This window comes from Cyanistes caeruleus, chromosome 16 (genome assembly GCF_971803275.1).
Source record: "Cyanistes caeruleus chromosome 16, bCyaCae1.hap1.1, whole genome shotgun sequence".
NCBI classification, from domain to species: domain Eukaryota; kingdom Metazoa; phylum Chordata; class Aves; order Passeriformes; family Paridae; genus Cyanistes; species Cyanistes caeruleus.
This window is the reverse complement of record NC_141716.1, coordinates 15,314,782-15,333,498: the sequence shown is the minus strand read 5'-3', so window position 1 is coordinate 15,333,498 and position 18,717 is coordinate 15,314,782. Positions and strand designations below refer to the sequence as shown.

General features: G+C 51.1%; 1 protein-coding gene across 2 annotated transcripts in view; it reads right to left on the bottom strand.

The window, feature by feature from the left end:
* Positions 1-7,160, bottom strand: part of LOC111943692 (uncharacterized) — an 80,233-nt gene extending 73,073 nt beyond the window's left edge. The window contains exons 1-9 of one of the 2 annotated variants that reach the window (XM_086853507.1): positions 6,985-7,160; positions 6,744-6,905; positions 5,761-5,808; positions 5,391-5,623; positions 4,788-4,941; positions 3,158-3,351; positions 1,684-1,811; positions 1,336-1,505; positions 398-568 (exon numbers count right to left, since the gene is read on the bottom strand). In XM_086853507.1, the coding sequence (XP_086709633.1) occupies positions 398-568; positions 1,336-1,505; positions 1,684-1,811; positions 3,158-3,351; positions 4,788-4,941; positions 5,391-5,623; positions 5,761-5,808; positions 6,744-6,758 (1,113 nt within the window). In that variant the 5' untranslated portion in view covers positions 6,759-6,905; positions 6,985-7,160. The remainder of the gene's footprint in view (positions 1-397; positions 569-1,335; positions 1,506-1,683; positions 1,812-3,157; positions 3,352-4,787; positions 4,942-5,390; positions 5,624-5,760; positions 5,809-6,743; positions 6,906-6,984) is intronic. The other variant, XM_086853508.1, reaches the window with a different exon arrangement.
* Positions 7,161-18,717: the final 11,557 nt, after the last annotated feature.

Sequence of the window (18,717 nt, the reverse complement as noted above, 5' to 3'; positions counted from 1 at the left end):
ATGAGTCGTTAAATAGATTTTTCTCATCCTTGTCAGCATTCCTGCTACACCCTCCCTGTGCCCACAAAAGTCCTACAATCTCACTTTGGCACTGAACACCTACCAGCACACACCAGAAGGGGAGTGGCAAGAGAACAGTGAAGAAACTCTGAGGTATGTCTTAGAAAAACAGAACACAAGAGCAGCACAAAAATCTCAACTTAAAGCTGATGTTTCTGCCTGGCTTCCTGTGAGAGGGCTCATTCCTGGTCCCAAAGACAGACCCGATCACCTTTCACCTGCCCACATTCAATGGAGAGGACATGGAGGACATGCTCCACACAGCCCCCATAGCCTGCTATCTCCACAGCTCCAGCCTTGCAAAAAATCACACCAGTTCTCCCTTCAGAACCATTACCTGTCGCTTGGCTTTTTCAAATCTAATTTGTTCGTCTTGTTGTTGGGCCTGCAGGCTGGCAACTTTCTGCCTCAGCTCAAGCAGCACCTTCTCGTGTTCCCGCTCTCTCTTTGCCTTCTCTTCTTGCCATTGTTCCAGCATCTTAGCACGGTGCCTTTCACGTTCACTTGCCTGAGGAGGGGAGGAGAAATTTGCAAGATGAAGTCCCAGCAAGCTCCTTGCGGAAAGATGTGAAGCTTCATCCATCCCACAAACCCCAACCTGAAAAGACAACAGCACTGGCTTTCTGCACTCCAGAATTCATGTCCTGCATGGGAATTTAAGAGGAGGCTCAGCAGCTGCAAGAATCACAGCCTCATGGAATCATTTCTGTTGGGAAAAGCCTTCACAAGCATTGAGCCCAAGCACTCACAAAAGGAGGTGTCACCTTCCCCTCCCTGATGCCCCAGCCACAAGCACTGAAGGACCAGGGGCCTGTTCCATTGGCTTCCAGCCCAAACCTAATCCCTGTGTCAATCATGGAAGCACAGCAAGAAAGGAACTGAGTTCCCACTCCTGCAGCCAGTGGCACTGATGGCATCTGCTCCACGTTGGCATCTGCTCCATGTTGGCATCTGCTGCATGATGGCATCTGCTCCGTGGCAGGAGGGACTCAGGGATGATCCTGCCCTGGGCTGTCTCACTTTGGGTGGGCACTGCCCAACCTGCTCTGGAACTCGTCTTACGCCCTCACTGGAGCCGTGGCTGCATTTGCTGTCCCAGCACCAGCCTGGGGGGCTTCACACACCTCCAAGTCTGAGATGCTGGCTCTGCTGCCCAGCCCAGCAGCAAGAGGCCTCTGGCAGAGGATTGCTGCCCTTTCTCACTCTCAGGTTCTGCTTGAGCTAAACCTTCCCACAGGCCCAGCTCGGACAATTCAGAAGCATATTGTCCCCTACCAGGTCGTGCAGGAGCTTGTTTATTTCCAGTTGCTGAGCTTTTGCCTGAAGCCTGAGGCTTTCTTGACACCTATTCTCTGCCTGCATGAGCTGCTGAGCTGTCTCTTCCTGTTCTTTCATCCTGAGAGCTCTCTCTGCTTCCAGCTCTTGTTGCAGGAATTTCACTTGTCCTGCAAACATCACCAACAGCAGGAATCAGAGTCTTTGCTGACTTTACTGACCTTAGGCCCTTTCAGTGCCTCCAGCCCCACCACTCCTCAGAAGCCCTGTGGACAGAGGTGGCTTTACAGGGTGCTTAGCTTCTCTCGGCAGGGGCAGCACCACAAACAAAGCACACGAGGTCCTCACCTTCTACCACTGCCTTGGCCTGCGTGACTCTGAGCACTTGAGCCTCCAGATGGTTCCTGCTCATCTCCAGCTGAGATATTTGCTGCTGAACAGCAGACAGGCTGGATTCCAGGCTCTCCTTTGCTGACCTACAAGTTGCAGAGAGACATGAGCTGCTTGCTCCTGACACCCACAGCTGGTTATTCCAGGACAACGAGGCTCAAGATCCCCACACATCACTATGGAAAATGGATCACATGGAAACTCGTCCAGAGAAGACACTTTTGTGCCATTTCCATAGCAAAGCAGGGCCCTCTGAGGGAGTGCCCTGGCCTTCCTTATGGCCTGGCACAGCACACACAGCCCAGCCCAACTTGACCTCAACAGCCAAAGCTTCACTTGCTGTTCCTGACCTATGACACTGGGGAGCTCTGCCCGGACAGGATGGGCTGACGAGCAAAGTCTCAGCCTCTGCTCACAGCCCTTCTGTCATCAGCACTTGCAAGCTGCTCTGCAGGGGGACAGGACAGACTCTTGCTCTGGCTGACTCCTGACTTTTTGATGCTCTTGAAAATGGACATAAAGTTACATCATCTTCCAGACACCATGTATTTAAGAGACTTCAGAACTACTTTGCATGATACAGTAAAATCTCATGGTCATGGCAGCACTTGTAAAAGATCCCAACACCCTTTTGTCTGAACAATAACTACTTGAATTCAGAGACTGCTGTTTAAACTCATGCAAGGTCAAGGAGTAGGCTTGCCACCTTTATTTTAGTGTTGTTGGCTAAGCAGGCAGTAGCCCAATTGGCTTGTCCTTCTTTACAGAGTGAGAGGGACCATGCAAAGAGACCTCAGTGGGTTTGGCAGGTGGATGCCCATCAACAATTAGCAAGAATCCCCAGAGGTCGTTGAGGATTCCAAAGGGCTTTCCCTGCTGCTCTATAACCACCTCTAGCACCTGGCCCACACTTCTCAAGAGTGGGCTTGGAAGCAGAAAGCCTCAAGACTTTCAGCAGGAGCCTCTGGCTTCACCCACAATGGCAGCAAGCAACAAGGGAAAACATACAGGACTTCCCCTTCTAGAACAAAACACTCCCAATGTCCCCAGGTAAGAGCCTGGAATGCTCAAGATGCGGCTTCAGTTCTGAAGATCAAGATCATGTCAAGCTACTTGGTAAGGAACGAGGGATGTTCAGTGAACCAGGGATGCTCACAAAAAGGAACCAAACGCAAGAGAAACTTGAGGTTTCACTCAACCTCTGCATGCTTTAACTACTACTCAATTCAGGGCTGGGTGGCTTGCTTTTGACTTCCCACAGGAATGTGCTTGGCAGCACAAACAGGAGCCCAAGGCTCATGAGAGCTTTATTGGCTTTAGATGTCAGAAAAATAACCTTCACATTGTGGCATATTTCTCTTTTTTTGGAGACATTTCCATATTCTTCCACGGAATGTAAAAACATCTGAAAGATTCTGCTCCCTGCCTTTACCTGGTCTCTGCCAGCTGCTTGCAAAGCTCTTGTTGGTGCCGTTCCATGTTATCCATTCCTCCCTTAAGGGCAGCCTTCTCCTGGCCCAGCAGCTCCTTCTCTCTGCACACCTGGGCCTGTGCATGCTCTTGGCCAGTGGATTGCTGGCGCAGCTGCTCCAGAGCCCTGCTCGCTGACTCTTGCTCCTGGGAAACCTGGAAACAGGACAAGGTACAGCTTGAGCCCTTCCTCAGGAGCCCTGTGCAGAGCCAGCCAGTGCCACCTCGCAGGCAGCCAGAGGACAAGGAGCACCTGTGCTCTGGCCTCCAAGGTTCACAGCACTACCCTATGCAGCTCTGATACCCTGGGCTGCAAAAGCCGCTGCCACTGTTACCTTGGAGCTGCTGTGTCAGGCCCTGCTGCCTTGCCTGGGACTTGACAGCTCCTTGCCAACAAACATCCCTACTCCAAACTCCATGTTGTCACCCAAAAGCACTGCATCTTCCTCAAGTGCCACATGGCAAACAAAATTTCTATCAGGATCTTTTTCAGCCCTGGATATTTTCAGGAAGGTTGGGGAAAGCAATTTTGCTCCCTGAAGCAAGGGAAAATATACAGGACTGCCTCTTCTAGAACAAAACCCCCATCAAAGTGTCACCTCTCCACATGTTCAGAGCAGCTCTCTGCAACGAGGGGATGCTTGGCAGGGAAATGGCTCTTGTGGTGAGCAGACATTTAGTGACTGATGGAAATCTGGCTGATGTGGCCAATGCAGATGTCTTGGTGCAGCAATTCACACCAACAATACCACTGACTTGTCTTACACAAAGAAGGTGTCTAATGGCCCTTGCTGCTATTCAAGCCAGATGACCAAACCGTGTTTTTGAGCTCTTTTCTTCAAAAGCAAAATCTCTGCTGTATATTTGCCAAACCTACCACATACCCCAGAACGGAGACTGTCTGAGAGGGACCATCAGAAACAAACCCTTCTCTTGCAGCTATCCTGTAACGCCCAATCCAAACCTATGCTGGCACAGCTTGGAGCAGTTTCCTCGTGTCCTGTCCCTTGCTCCCTGGGAGCAGAGCCCAACCCTCAGCTGCTGCACCTTCCTGTCACAGGAAGCTGTAGAGAGCAAGAAGGTGCCCCCTGAGCCTCCTTTTCTCCAGGCTGAGCCCCGCCAGCTCCCTCAGCTGCTCCTTGTCAAACCTGTGCTCCAGACCCTTCCCCAGCTCCATTCCCTGTTTTAGAGGCTCTGTGGCTGCTCACAGCAACAAATTTTGCAGAAGCATGCAACACTTTGCTGACAAACACCCATATCCCTGGCTAAAAAATGCATGTGCCATCTTGAGGCAGCTGTCCACAGCAGTGTCCCTGTCTTCTACTGCCAGAACCAGCATCTGGGCTGATCTGGCTGGCACAACTCCCACTCCCACAGGTGCTGCCTAGCAATGAGGTGTCCAGAGCCATGGTGACATCATCCCTCCTTTGCTCCAGCAGATCCCTCTGAAGCTGCAATTCCTCCAGTGTCTGCCTCTTGACTTCCAGCTCGCTCTGCAATGAGGGGTCTTCTCCCTCCAGTGCAGCCTCCACTGTACAAGAAGGGCCAAGACAAGTTTTCAAGGGAAAGCCAGTCTCATTTCCAAAACCAACCTCCATCCTGTCCTGCTGCTGGGCCTTTTCCACCTGGGGTGACGTTTCCTTCTGCTGCTCGGTGTTCCTTTGACGCAGCCACAAGGCTCCTGGCTCTGGGATTCCCATGCATTGCTGCAGCTTTTCCCTGGACTTCTCAACGTTTTTGCAGCAACTGCAGAGACAAGGCTCAGTCAGAAGAACAAAGAGGCCTCAAGAGTCACCGATCCCATTTCCAGCACTCCAGGCTGGAGCAGGGGGCAGTGGGCTAAGGAAGACCTTGCTCTTTCCCTCCCTAGGAAATCCTCCAGAGGCAAAGGGAAAGGAAGGCAGGATTTTGCCTTCCTTCAGTGAGAAGCAGTGGCTGGGCAGGGGCACGCAAAGAACAGAATTCAGGGAAGCAGTATGGTGAGAAAAAGGAGTCTTCTATTCCAACATGGCTGTGCATCTCCCACACAGCCTTAGGAGTCACAGTAGAGCATGAAAAACCCTGACAGGACGATGCTCAAGAGCCACACATGGTAGGGCAGGTGATTTCTTCACCCAGGAACCTCTGAACTCCCACACCTGGAAGCAGATTGCATCTGGAATGCAAGAGGAGGAGGAGGAGGAGGAAATGTTCACCCTCTGATTTCTTCTATCAGATCCTCCATCTGCTGATAGCGGCTTGTGACCGTTTGGGTTTCCTCGTCCATTTGACCAATACGTTCCTGCAAGCGCCCACAATTCCCTGAGACTTCCCAAAGCAATGCAAAGGGATCCTGTTTATCCGTGGATGTCAGAGTTGAGAGGATGCTGCCAGGATTGTCAGTGCAGACGATGGAATGGGCCATGCTGTCACTGTCGTCTGTCAGTGCCTGAAAGCCCACATCCAGCTGTTAGTCAGGCATTCTCTTCCTATTCCAAAGTACCACTGAGATGCCTCTTCTGATCCCACAAGAACCAGTGTCCATTCAGTTTCAAAATCCCAGCCAGCTCAGCACAGTTTACTCACCTCAGGGGCTCGGGAGGATTGTCCCTGGTGAGAAAGACCTCGAGCTCCCTGGAAGAGCACAGGGAAGAGCACACTCAGACTGCATGCCTGCCCAGTCACATCTAAGTGCTTCCCAGCCTGTCCCAGAGAGCAGCAATTCCAGCTGAGCTCTTCCTCCCCTCCTTGGGAATATTTTCAGCCCACTAGTTTGACAGCAGCACAAACAAACATGCTGGAATGTGTCTCATCATTTCTAAGGACACCAAAACGGGAGTTGCCCAGAGACCCATCCAACCTGGCCTTGAACACTCCCAGGGATCCAGTGGCAGCCACAGCTTCCCTGGGCATCCTATGCCAGGGCCCCAGGTCCCCAGCACCCTGACAGGGCAGAATTCCCTGCAAATAGCCCATCCATCCCTGCCCTGTCTCAGTGGGAAGCCATTTTCCCTCGTCCTGTCCTTGCAGGCCCCTGCCTTAAGTCGCTGTCCAGCTCTCTTGCAGGCCCTTCCTTCATGCATTGATAGGAGCTCTAAGATTACCCTGGAACCTTCTCCCACCTGGACAACCCCAACTCTTGCCTCCTTTGCCCTTGGCACAGGTGCTCCAGCCCTTGGAGCATCTTCCTGTTATCCCCATGGCCTCCCCTAGGCCACTGGGGATCATCTCAGAAATGTCTGAGAGAAACCCCGGTTTGCCTCTGGGAAGAGCTGAGGCTGCACTGTAAATTAGGCTGAGGGGAAGGCGATGACCCTTGTTTGTGCCCATGGCCCCTCCGGTTGGACAAGGATGGAGGAGGAGATGTGGCTGTGCTCTGGGATGGCCAGGTGCCCCCCATTCCCTCCCAGGCCTGTCCCCACAGCAAGCACCAAAGCTGCTGGAGCTCTGGAACAGCAACTGTTAAACCCTTGCTATTCCCAGAGGGAAGCCTTCCCTGAGGCACAGCCCAGGCCCACCCAGGCCCCTGCAGGGCTTGGCACAAGGAGAGCAGTGGCTTTCTCACTCACCCGTCGCGTGTCCATCCGCTCCTTGGCACAAACAGTGTCCAAAGTGCAGTGTCCAAAGGCCCTTGGCCTTCGCAGGGTTTAACCCCAGTGTTCAAAGGCCCTCGGACTTCCAGGGTTTAACCCTTAATGTTCAAACACCCTTGGCCTTCGCAGGGTTTAACTCTCAGTGCCTAAAAGGCCTTGGCATTTGCAAAGTCTAAACCTCAGTGTCCAATGGAGTTTGCTTTTGCAGGGTCCAAACCCCAGTATCTAAAGGCCCTTGGCCTTTGCAGGGTCCAAACCCCAATCTCCAAAGGTTCTTGGCCTTTGCAGGGTCAATAGCAATCAAACACGATCAAAGTGCTGTTGGCCGTTGCAAGGTCCAAGCCCCAATGGTCACAAGCTGTTGACAGCTCCATGGTCCAAACCCAAATAGCCAAGAGCTGTTGATTGTTTCCAGGGTGCAATCCCCAACATTTCATGGACTGTTGACGGTTGCCACGGTCTGAGTCCCAACATTGCAGAGACTGTTGGAGAGGCCCTCCCCGGCTCTCGCCTCATCCCTGATCCCTGCTGGCCCTGGCACCAGCCTTGCCTCCCCCATGTCCACACAACCCTGCTGGGCAGCTGGGCAGGGACCCAGCTCATGAGTTCCGAGTTCCTGCACCAGGCAGCATCAGTGTGCAGAGCCTCATCGGACAGAGCAGTTGTCTCCGACGTGGAGCAAATCTTAAGAATTTATAAAATGTGATCGCATACAGTAATGAGTTGCATGCTTCCTTTCTAGGCTGATTCTGTCTCTGGAGGAAAAGACCCTGTGCCTCAGATCACTGGAAGAAAGGAACCAAGTGCTGAACAATCAGCTGTCTCAGTTTCATTCTGCTCTTCAGCAGGCCGAACAACTCTCTTCAATTTGTGCAGGACAACTGAAGCAGCTCAACACCCAGGTAAGCTGGGCACTCCATCCTCTTCTCCAGGGACACACAACACCACCTTTGGCATGCTAGTCCCAACCTCTTTCCCCTCCCAGCAGCATCCACTGCCGCCGTGTTCTGCCCAGGGCTGCTGCTGCTGCACCCTCAGGCCAAGGCTGGATCTGGTGTCTGCTGCCAAAGTTTTCCCCCATTCTTTCCTGGGTCCCAGCAGGAAATCTGGGAGCAGAAGCAGCAGCACACTCCTCTGGAGCTTCTCTGTCCCTCTGTTAGCAGTGCTGTCCCTGACAGGATTGGTGCCTGTGCCAGGCACTGAGCAATGTGGGGACACAGACGTGGCTATGGCAGGCTGGGCAGGGCACTTCCACCACAGCCAGTTCAGCCCGTGTTCAGAGCTGCAGCCTCAAGGGTGCCCCTTGCCTCCCTTCCCCTGTTTTCTCTACCTTTGTCTCTACTGGATTCCTGGTTCTGCACCTTCTGTTTCTGGTGTATTTCTACCTGAAGTCATTTCTCCTTCAATGCTCTCCCTACTGCCCGCTCTGCTGCCTCAGGAGCAGCCCAGTCCCTGAGGCTCTCTGCATCCATCTTCCAGATCCAGGCCCTGCAGGATGCAGTGACAGAGAAGGCAGCTCAGCAGGACACTCAAGAGAAGGAGCTGCTGCAGGAGCTGGAAAAGTCCCAAGCAGGAGAACAGAGCTTGAGGGACGCTGTGCATGTGCTGCAGGCTGAGATGTCTGAGCTGCGTCTGAGGCTCCAGAGCTCTGAGGAAAGAGCAGAGGCCATGGCCACACACTGTGAGGCCATGGAGATGGAGCTGAGGATGGCTCAGGCTGACAACAACCAAATCAAGGCCTGCAATCAGGAGCTGCAGACACTGTTGGAGGAAACTCAGCAAGGTACAACTTCTCTCCCATCCATTGCCCCATCCTGTTCCACCAGCGGGGATCTCTGATCCCATGCAGAGGTAAAGGCCTTTGCCCAGAGATGGCAGACAGGAAAAACAACCAGCACGAGACTTATCCATCCAGGCGCCAGTCAAAGTTTATCTCAAGGATGATGCTGTGGCTGGCGGTGCCAACTGGCTCTGCTGTGGCTGATCCCATACACAGCTGGTGCCTTTCAGGTGCTGTGTCTGTGCTAAGCAGCTGGAGCTGGATGCCTCAGCTCAATTCCCCCAAATTTCAGGCCCTGTCAAAGCCTCCAGGCTATTGGCCTCTCTGGAGCAGGGCTGCACAGGCATCCCTGCTGCTTTGTCTCTCTTGGATTCTGCACAAGGCCAAGAGCAAACACACTTTGCTATTCCTCTGAACCTTGCCCCTGCCATTCCTGCTTTTTTCTCTGCCTGGAAGTTTCCTTCATTTCTCTCAGTTTTGGAAGCTCTTGTGGGCTTAACGCCTGGCAAACCATGGCAGGCAGAGAAGACAGTGCTGTTGTCTCTGCAGGGTGCCCATCAGTTTACTTTGCTTTGCTTTCTCCCTTCTCTTTCCCCTTCCCTCCTGCAGCAATGTGGAGGGCAGAACAGCAGAAGACCTCTCTAGAAACTGCCTTGAAGGAAGAGGCTGTGACTGTTCGTCAGAGGTGGCATCACTGCAGAGGAAACTGGAGAGCCAGGAGAAGGAAAGGCAGGATGTGCTGGTGAGAATGGCAGATGCCACAAAGGGCCATTTCCTAGCTATGTTTGCACCTTGTGTTACCAGTTCTAAGGAGCACCTTTTTCCAGTTTAACTTTCCTAATTGCATTCTTCTGAACAAGGAGGAAATGATGTTGTAGCCATGTCAAAGCCAGTTAGCACTGAGGCTGCTGATTTTCCTCCATGCTGGAGTTCTGTGCCCTGGAAGCTTTAGTTCTCCATGTCCACATTGTCTCCATTGACATTGCATGGTTTGGGCAATCGTTGCGTCCAAATCCATGTTCAGATTTCTAAATATCTGGAGCTGGCAGGAGGGATGAGAAGACCTAGGTTGCTGTTATTTGAAAGGTGTTTGGCCTTGGCCGTATGAGAGCAGGCAGTGGGGAGAGAAGAGAGGAAAGCCAGGTGCTGATGCAGATCAGGACGTGTGCCTGCAAGGGGAGAACTCGTCCTGAGTGGCAGCAGGGAATGACTGATCTGGCCATTGGTGCTGCAAGAGAGGGCAGTGGGGCTCTTGGGGATGCTGCCATGGAAAGTCTACACAGGAGTGTTGGAAAACCACTCCTGTTGCCCCAAGGCCTTGGAATGAAATGCTGAGGGTGTTTGCTCCTCCTTCCTGATGGAGAGCACATCCTCATGGCACTGCCTAAATCCTGCTTAGCATTGACTTGAAATCCTGGCTGCAGTTCTGGCAGCTCGTGCCCAAAGGAACACGGGAGTGGAGCTGCCAGAGGTCGGGGACGGGCAGAAAGGAAGCTGGGATGGGCTGAGCGAGCTGGGAAAGAGGCAGCGTCAAGGGGGGACCCAGCCAAGGTCTGCAGCAGCCCGAGAGGCAGAGAGAGAGGGGGGCAGCACGTGCCTGCCCCTGCAGCAGGAGTCCAGATCTGGTATGAGAAGCAAACCAAGGGAGGCAATGAGTGAGTCTTCTTCTCCCTGTTTTGGCAGCATGAACGGGAATTGTATGAGGGGAAGATGAGAGATCTGGAAAAGAAGATAGAAATGCATGCACCTACAATGAGAAATCATAAGGGAAACACTCAACAATTGGAAGTGGAGAGGGAAGGCATGCAGGAAGATTTGGAGCGTGGGGCTGATGTTTTGGAGAAATGGATACAGAACACTCAAGTCCTGAGTGATGCACCAAGGAAGAGTGAAATTGCCAAAGGTTCTCTGAAGAAACACATGGACATCCTGACGGGAAGACCTGTATCCAGGTGGGCACAGGCACTGACCTTCAGTCCACTCCAATGTCTCTGAAGGATTCCAGTGATGTTTCCCATAAAGAAGTGGGACTCTATATCCCTGTGAGTCCAGGCCTGCTTGGCCAAAGCAGCCCAGGCTGCAGCAGGCAGCCTTGTCTGTCTGCCTGGCCCCAGCCAGAGACCATTGACTGGCAGATTGTTTCCTGGCACGCCCAGAATGACTGCTACATCTCTGGAGTTTGCTGTTCAGGTCAGCTGCAGGCCAAATGCTGGGCACGGGGAGCTGCTTCTCCTGTGCCCACACAAGATCATGGCAACACATGGGGATTTGGATTTGGTGTGGGAGGGAATGCAGCAAGTGAGTAGTTTTGTACTGAGTGAGCCAAACAGAAGCTGCACTGCTGGTGCCACACGGATGCTTTGTGAGACAGATTTCCAAGGGACAGCTTTTGTGGTGTCTGAAATAAGGGAATCATCTCTTCTCTGAATACCCAGCAGGCTGTTGGAGCAGAAGGGAAGCAGCTATCAGAGCACTCCAGGAAGGTCGTGGAACATGTACGGGATGTGGCTGCAACATCAGCAAAAGACAAGACAGAGAATCTTGGATCAACCACTGTGCCCAGGAGGACTCTCGAGCAGGTAAAGTACACCACCTGTGCAGAGCCTCAGGCTTCTCTGGAGCACAGCACGTTTGCCCAGGCAGTGCTTTGCAGTGCCCTGCTTGTTTCCTTGCCTCTCCCTGTCCCTGCTGCAGGCACAGACTTTTGTTTGTTCTGTCTCTTGCGGCAGCCCATGGCTTTCTCAAAGGTGCCTTCACTGCACTGTCTCCCTCCCTGGCCCCGTGTCCCTGGACACACCCTGGCCTCTCTTGCGCAGCCCCCAGCGAGAGCTTTTTGCCCCCAGTGTTGTCTGGTGCAATTCAGGCTCTCAGAGCAGAGATCTTGCATTGATGTCCAGAGGTTCTTTTGCTCCATGTTTGCTGACAGGTTTCTGTGACCTTTCTCCCATCCAATGTGCAGGTGGAACGTGAAGGAAGAAGAATCAGAACTTTTAGGAGAGCGTTCCCCCCAGAGTCCTTTACGTTCAGTGTCTCCAAGTCTGAGCAGCAAAATAGGTCAACTTCTGAAAGAAGCTCCAGCAGCTCAGGGGAGCAGCAGTAGTCCTCCTGCTGATGCACAGCCTGTGGAGCAAGGGGTCAGTGGCCCAAATGTGTCCTTTGGAAATGAGAGTTGGGTTCCTCACTGCTGTTGGAACTCGCTCTGCTAGACCTGTGGGGGCTGAGGGATGTACGTGGGAAGGGTTTGGCAGCCTTGGACTGGACTTGTTGATCATCTGAGCTCTGTTCAGGGCCAGTCTGGGAGCCTGTTCCTTTCCCCTTCCCCGAGGGCAGAGTGTTGGTGAGGGCTGCAGTTGGAGGCTGTGTCTGCCCTGACAGCCGGTACCGTGGGGCTGTGGATGCTGCTGCCAGCGTGGGCTTGTCTGAGCCGGGCCTTGTGCCTCTTTCAGGTGTCCCTGCTGCAGTCACAGCTGGCCCGAGACCGACAGCACCACCTGGAGAGCTGTGCAGGGAGCAGGCACGAGACACTCCCGTTGAGTCACAGGGAGCAGAAGGGATCTCCTTGCTTCCTAAACTTCTCAGAGAGGAGCCATGGAGCAGCTGGATGTAGTATTAGCCTTAGATTTTGTCACTAGTTTATGTTTAAAGCATAGTTATAGGTGTAAGTGAACCTTTATACAACTGTGTTTCATAGGATGTAGGATGTATTTATAGACAAATAAAGAGTTTGTTATGATCATGATTAAACTAAAAGATCTTTATTGGAATTACTTACTACCCAGTACACGGAACTATAACTTCCAGTGTAGTGTGTTACATTTGATGCAACTTTGAATCAATTCTATTCAAGCCAGCAAAACCAATTCTTAATTAGAGATTGAGCACCCAAACCAATGATCATGGGCAAAGATTTCTCTCAGCCTCAAGGAGTGACACTGAGGGACATGATCACTCCAGGGAGGAATCTGCAGAAAGGAGACATGTGCCATAATCCACTTTGGTGAGGGCAGGAGACTCCTGCCATGTGTGGAGCTTTTTCATTTGTCCTTAGGAAACTGCAACCTGTTTTAGTCTGAGAGTCACAGAATCTCAGGCTGGGTGAGGTTGGAGGTACTTCTGGAGGTCACCTTGCACAGCCCCTGCCCCATCAGGACCACCCAGAGACAGCTGCCCAGGATGTGTCCAGGTGGCTTTTGAGTCACCTGCTGCATCACCTCCCTGGGCACCTGCACCAGTGCTCAGCCACCCTCCCAGTGCAGAAGTGTCTCCTGAGCTCACAGGGCCCCTCCTGTGTGTCACTTTGTGCCCGTGGCCCCTGGGGCTGTCCCTGACCCCATCCCCTCTGCAGCCCCACCCTGGGTATTTATCCCCAGGGATGAGATGCCCTGAGCGTGCTGTGCTCCAGGCTGGGCAGTCCCAGCTCTCTCAGCCTCTCCTCATGGCAGAGATGCTCCAGCCCCTCCATCATGGCCCATCATGGCCCTGTGCTGGGCTGTGTCCAGTCTGTCCCTGTCCCCTGTACTGGGCAGCCCAGCTCTGGGCCCAGCACTCCAAGGCTGCCTCACTGGTGTGGAGCAGAGGGGAAGAAACCCTTCCCTGTGCCATGTGTGGCACCACTTCCATATTCAGAAAGATTTGGCAGGATTTACAACAGGAATTTCTGCTCCATATCTTATGTGGGAAAAAATGTAATGATCCATGCTCCCTCTCACTGGTGGTGAGTAAAGGAAGAGTAGTCCTTTTGTTGGTGACAATGGATGTCAGCTGCATAGGAACCGTGCCAGACTGGTGTGACCTACTGTGGGAAGGTGCACTCTGAGGGATGTAAAAGCTGGGGTGTAGAGATCATTTGAAGACTATTCTTCAAACCATATAAGCCCCTAATTTGTCGAGATGGGGAAAACAATTCCTAGGCAAGTGTGGATGCTAACTCTGAAACAGAGAGCATGTGAAACTGCAGGCCACATAGCTTTCTCAGTCTTGCCTGAGAAAGTGGCCTGGGAAATTATGAGGAGGATTTAAAACAATCCTCAGAGACAGAAAGCAGCCTTGCAGGTGCTGTTTGTCTGTTCCTTGTTTTCTTTGCAGGAGAAGGTCAAGGGGTGGTGTGCCCCACTGACCAATGATGGTGATGTAGTAGTTTACTAACCAGTAAGAGTTTCTTTTCTGTACTTTCCACATATCGGTCTATAAAAAAGACTTGAAGTAATAAACTAAGAGAAATTCTCCTGATCGACTCCATAGAGCGTCTTTGTCGTTCATTCTCGCCGTTCCTAATAGAGCGACAGGCAAGGGCTGTGTGCTGGTTTTGCATTGATGGATATTTGGGCAAGAAGGAAGAAAGCACCCATAGAAATTATTTCTCTGACAGAAGCTAAGAGCTTCCTGTGTGTTTGGAAAAAAACAATAGCTGGCTAGTTCCGAGAACTGACAACTTATTGAACCACTTAGAAGCTTGGTCCGCCTCTATGAGATGCACATTTTAAAAACAGACAAGGCCTGGAAAGCTCTCTTGGCTTCTGGCCTTGAACAGGTGACTGGGGCCCGGCTCCCCGCACAGCCTGAGGGGTCTGGTGGGGCCAGGCCCGGCTCTGCTGCGGCGCTGGCCCCTCCTGGGAAGTTCGCTGGGTCTGTTGCGGCGGGGGGCTGGGACCCCTTCCCAGGGGGGCTGAGCCCTTCCCGGGAAGCCCGCCGAGCCCTTCCCAGTGGCACCGCCAGGCCAGGCAGGGCCAGGGCTGAAATTCTGCCGCTGCTGGGTTTTACCAGAAACTGCCAGGCAGAGGGAGGGGTAGCCATTGGCCCACGGCGTGCTGCCTTGGAGTCCTGGCCTGGCTGCTGAGATCCTAGCCGCCCTCCCCCAGCACAGCTACCGAGAATCCTCCACCACAAACAGCTCCGGCTGCTGCCCTGGCAGACACCCCATGACCGTCCACAGGTCTGGGCACCATTTAACCCTTTCAGTGCACAGATGAGACCCACAGAGCACGATTCTCACCTCGGCTGAGAGAAAAGAACAGAGTGACGACACGTAGAAAGACAAAGTTGAAGACCGAGGTCAGGAAAGAAAGAGTCAAGCGTCTGATGGAAGGTAAATGAGGAGATGCCTTAGTATTGAGCCTGAAAGCACTTTTGGTAAGGCCAGGGAGATGGGCTATGATCCACTAAAATATCCCCTTTAATTCAGGGGAAAGTATAGGGGGATAAAGTGTTCAAACTGTATATGTGACAAAGGCATCCACTGATGAAGCAGTGTAGATGTTGAAAGAGCTGTGATCCCATCAGAAGCTTGAACAGAGAGACACAGAGAGACAGTGATGAAGACCCTTTGCCCCCAGGGAGGGAAGACCTCTGTTCCCAGAGATGAAAATGATTGCAGAGATAAATGAAGAGCACCTTTGGTTTTGAAGAACTCATCCTTAAAAGAATAGCCCATAAGTTGACATAGCCCATAATTGCAACTGTAGAAAGGCTGTGAAAATGGGAGCAACTTCACAATTGCAGGTTTGTTTTTTTTCCTCAGGCAGCTGCTATTTGTGAAAATGAAAAGCCCCAAGGGAATTGTTTCTTGTGGAGAAGTCTCCATGGCATGGCAAGAGAAAATTCCTCTCCCTACAAGAACTCATGAAAGACTATTGTAGATTTAGTAAGTGATTTTAAATCCCCAGGTGTTGTCTCTGTGTTGTCTGTTGGAAAAGAAGCCTGGCAGGGGGAGGAAAACTGTTCTGAGGGTTTTATTCTGACTCTTTTTATAATTTTAGTTTTGTTAATAAAGTTTTCTTCTGTCTTGGTTTGGAAGACAGGTGTCTGCTAGGGAGGGCAGGAGCCTCCCTTGGAATGAAAATGTAAACCCCCTCCCTCCAAATTACTATAATTTTGAAATCAAGGGTCTCTCAGGCAGAGATCTGGGGATAGGAATAACAGTTCTTTACTATTATGTGCAACAAGGCCAACAACAATAACTACAGCATTAACAACAAAACAGAACCAAGGACCCTGTGACAACCTTCTCAGCCAAGGCAGGAAGGGATGGAGGAGAGGCTTTGCTTCACAAACCCCCTCGGGCGGGCAGTCCCGGTGCTCCTGCAGGGCTCTGAGGAACACTCAGCTGGAACAGCAGGGATGAGCTGAGATCCTGGGCCAGTGGATGAGGTGTATCAGCAGCTCCACAGCAGTGGCTGGCACTGCCACATCTCAGCAGGACAGGGGGCACAAGGCCCACTGATGAAGAGGGAAGAAGAAGCAGCAGCAGCTTCATCTGGGTGATGGCAAATTCTCTTCTCCAAAACCTCAACAGCTCCAAGAGAGAGTGTCTTGCTCTCCAGCCCAAGAAACCAGCCAGCCCCCAGCTGTCCCCCACCCTCCCTTTTCCCTGCATCTCTTCCCCCCTGGCCCAGCCAAGCTCTTTGTGTTTCTCAAGTACTCACTAAGTACCAGCAGTCAGATTTCCCTGCCACTAAAGGGTAAAAATTCCATAGCTGAGAAGGAACAAGAAGGAGGACACCGAACCCCCAACATCTTCATACCTTTTAAGTATTGAGCCTGTTTTGCCCTCCTCCTAATCCATATCTCACAGCAAGAAATAAGTACGTTCACTAGTAATTTTAGCCAGCACTAGACCCACCACATCATTTGGTGTATTGGCTGGGAAACTCAAATTGGTGAACTACAGGCTGAAACTGCAATTCTGTGAGTTCCTTTACCTCCTAGGTCAGTTTTTCCATTAATGATAGCAGATTGTCCTGGTTTAAAAGACAGATGTCTGCCAAGAAAGCTGGAAATCTTCCTGGAATGGAAAGATTGCCCCCTTCCTCCAAATTATTACTTGAAATGACAGGGCTTCCAGGCAATTATATGGGAAAAGGAATAACAGTTCTGTTTAAAATGACATGTAATATTGGCTTTTGCATTTCTGTATTAGCTTTTACTTGTTGGTATTGGATCATAAGTATTTGGATATGGTACAATTTGTAACTCTTTTTGGCTGCTTGTTAGTGTAACACAATCTATTAGTTTTGCACTGTAAAGCTTGCAGAAATAGTGGTGCGATGACTGTATTATATTGTAGGCCTTAGCAAACCACAAAATGTTAAAATGCTCCTATGCAACTAAAAGAATGGTGTAAAGCAATCATGCTTGTTTCCCCCACATCTGCTGACTGACCTCTCTAAGTGATAACAGTGACATAAACTAGAGCGCTGGAGAAGAATTTTAGAAGAACTCTTTATCAGGGTGTGGAACAACAGGGTGGAAACAGGAGAAGAAATAAAATATATGGACTTAACCCACAGGATATCATACAGAAAAGTTGGAGTGTAAAACTAAACAAAAGAGTTCTTGAGACATCAAAAATCTCACAAGAATGTTTGAATAATGCATGAAACACATGAATGTGCATGGACCTCCTGTAATATAACAGTATATCGGGAACATTTTCTGAAGCTAATGTAGTGGTTTAGATTACCAATTTAAGTTTCCTGGCCAATGCACCAAATAATGTGGTGGCTTTTAGCGCTAGCTAAAACCACCAGGGTACTTACTAATTTCTTGCTGTGAGATATGGATTAGGAGAAGGGCAAAACAGGCCTAAAACTTAAAAGGAATAAAGAAACTTTATTAACAGAACCACAAGAATAAGAAGCATCAGAATAAAACCTCCCAAAAACTTTTTTCCTTGCCCAACTGACAATGTAGAGACAAAGCCTGGGATGTTAAAGCAGCACCAACTGTACAATAGTCTTTCATCAGTCTTTGTAGGGAGAGCAGTTTTCTCTTGTGCCATGGAGACTTCACAAGACAGAGTTTTCTTGTGGCTTTTCATTTATACGAGTGACAGCTGCCTGGGGAAAAAAAACTCTGCCATCGTGCCCTCCTAGAGGTGTGCCCTCCATTTGAACAGCCCTCCTAGAGGTGTGTCCATGGGCCATGAACTCATGGGGTATTATTTTAAGGATGAGTTATTCAAAGGCAAAGGTTATTTCCATCTGTCTCTGTGATCATCTTTGGGAACAGAGGTTTTCTTCTTCTCTCCCTGAGGGCAAACAGTCTTCAGCTCTCATCTCTCTCTTTCTCTGTTCAAGCCTCTCATGGGATCACAGTTACTTCACCATCTGCTTAACTTCGTCAATGGATACCTCTGCTTAGATCTGCAGCTTGAATACTTCATCCCCCCAATACTCTTTCATGAATTAAAGGAGTTCTTTTTCAGAACATAATTGTCCATCTCCACGGCCCTACCAAAAGAATATTTCAGCTTATTAGAGCATCTCCTCATTCTCCTTCCATCTGAGGTTTGAATCCCTCTCTTACTGACCCCGATGTTTCATGTTGTCTTTCTATGTGTCGATTATTCTTTTATCTCCCTGGAGGAAAAAGCCAGGTCTGCAGGTCTCATCTGTGTAGTGAAAGGGTTAAATCTTGCCCAGGCCACAAGAGGTAGTTACGGTGTCAGATTTTAAAGCCACGCTGGTGCCTCTTTCAGCCTGGCAGCGGCTGGGCCATCTGTGGGGGCTGAGGGGGATGTGGGGCATGTTGGTGAGTGTCAGCAGCCATGGCCTGGCCCCGCCTGGGTTGGGGGACTCCCCTGGGAAGGGCTTTTTCCACCCCACTGGAATGGGACCGAGAGAGCTTCCTGGGAGAAGCCAGTGCTGCAGCAGAGACCTGCCCGGCCTGCGGGAGGGCATTGGGTTGGGGAGGGGGGGGGCCTCAGTCTCCATTCCCCACCCAGGAGCCGATGGGGTTTGGCCCAGTCCCCCACCCCCAGGCAGGTCGCACAGGCCATGGGGGAGCAGGGCCAGCCGCACCAGAGTTCTGCTGCATTTCATGGCTGGAAAGAAAGAGAGAGAAGTTCCCGAGCTTGGTTTTTAAAAGGCGGAATTCACAGAGGTGGACTTACTTTTCAGTGGTGCAAAGTGCTGTCAGTTCTCAGAACTGGCCAGCTATTGGCCTATCTCAGGCACAGAAGAAACTCCCAGCAGCTTCTCTCAAAGAAATCCCTTCCGTGGGTGGCTCTTACTGCTTTCCCTAAATGTCAAACTTCCATAGCTAAGGTGTGGTTTTTGGCCGATTGCCAAATCCACCCCAGCCCTAGAGATTTGTCCCTTTCTTCCCCTTATTAAACTTTTAAATATTAATATAACTATAATAATTAATATAACTTTAAAAAACTCTAAAGAG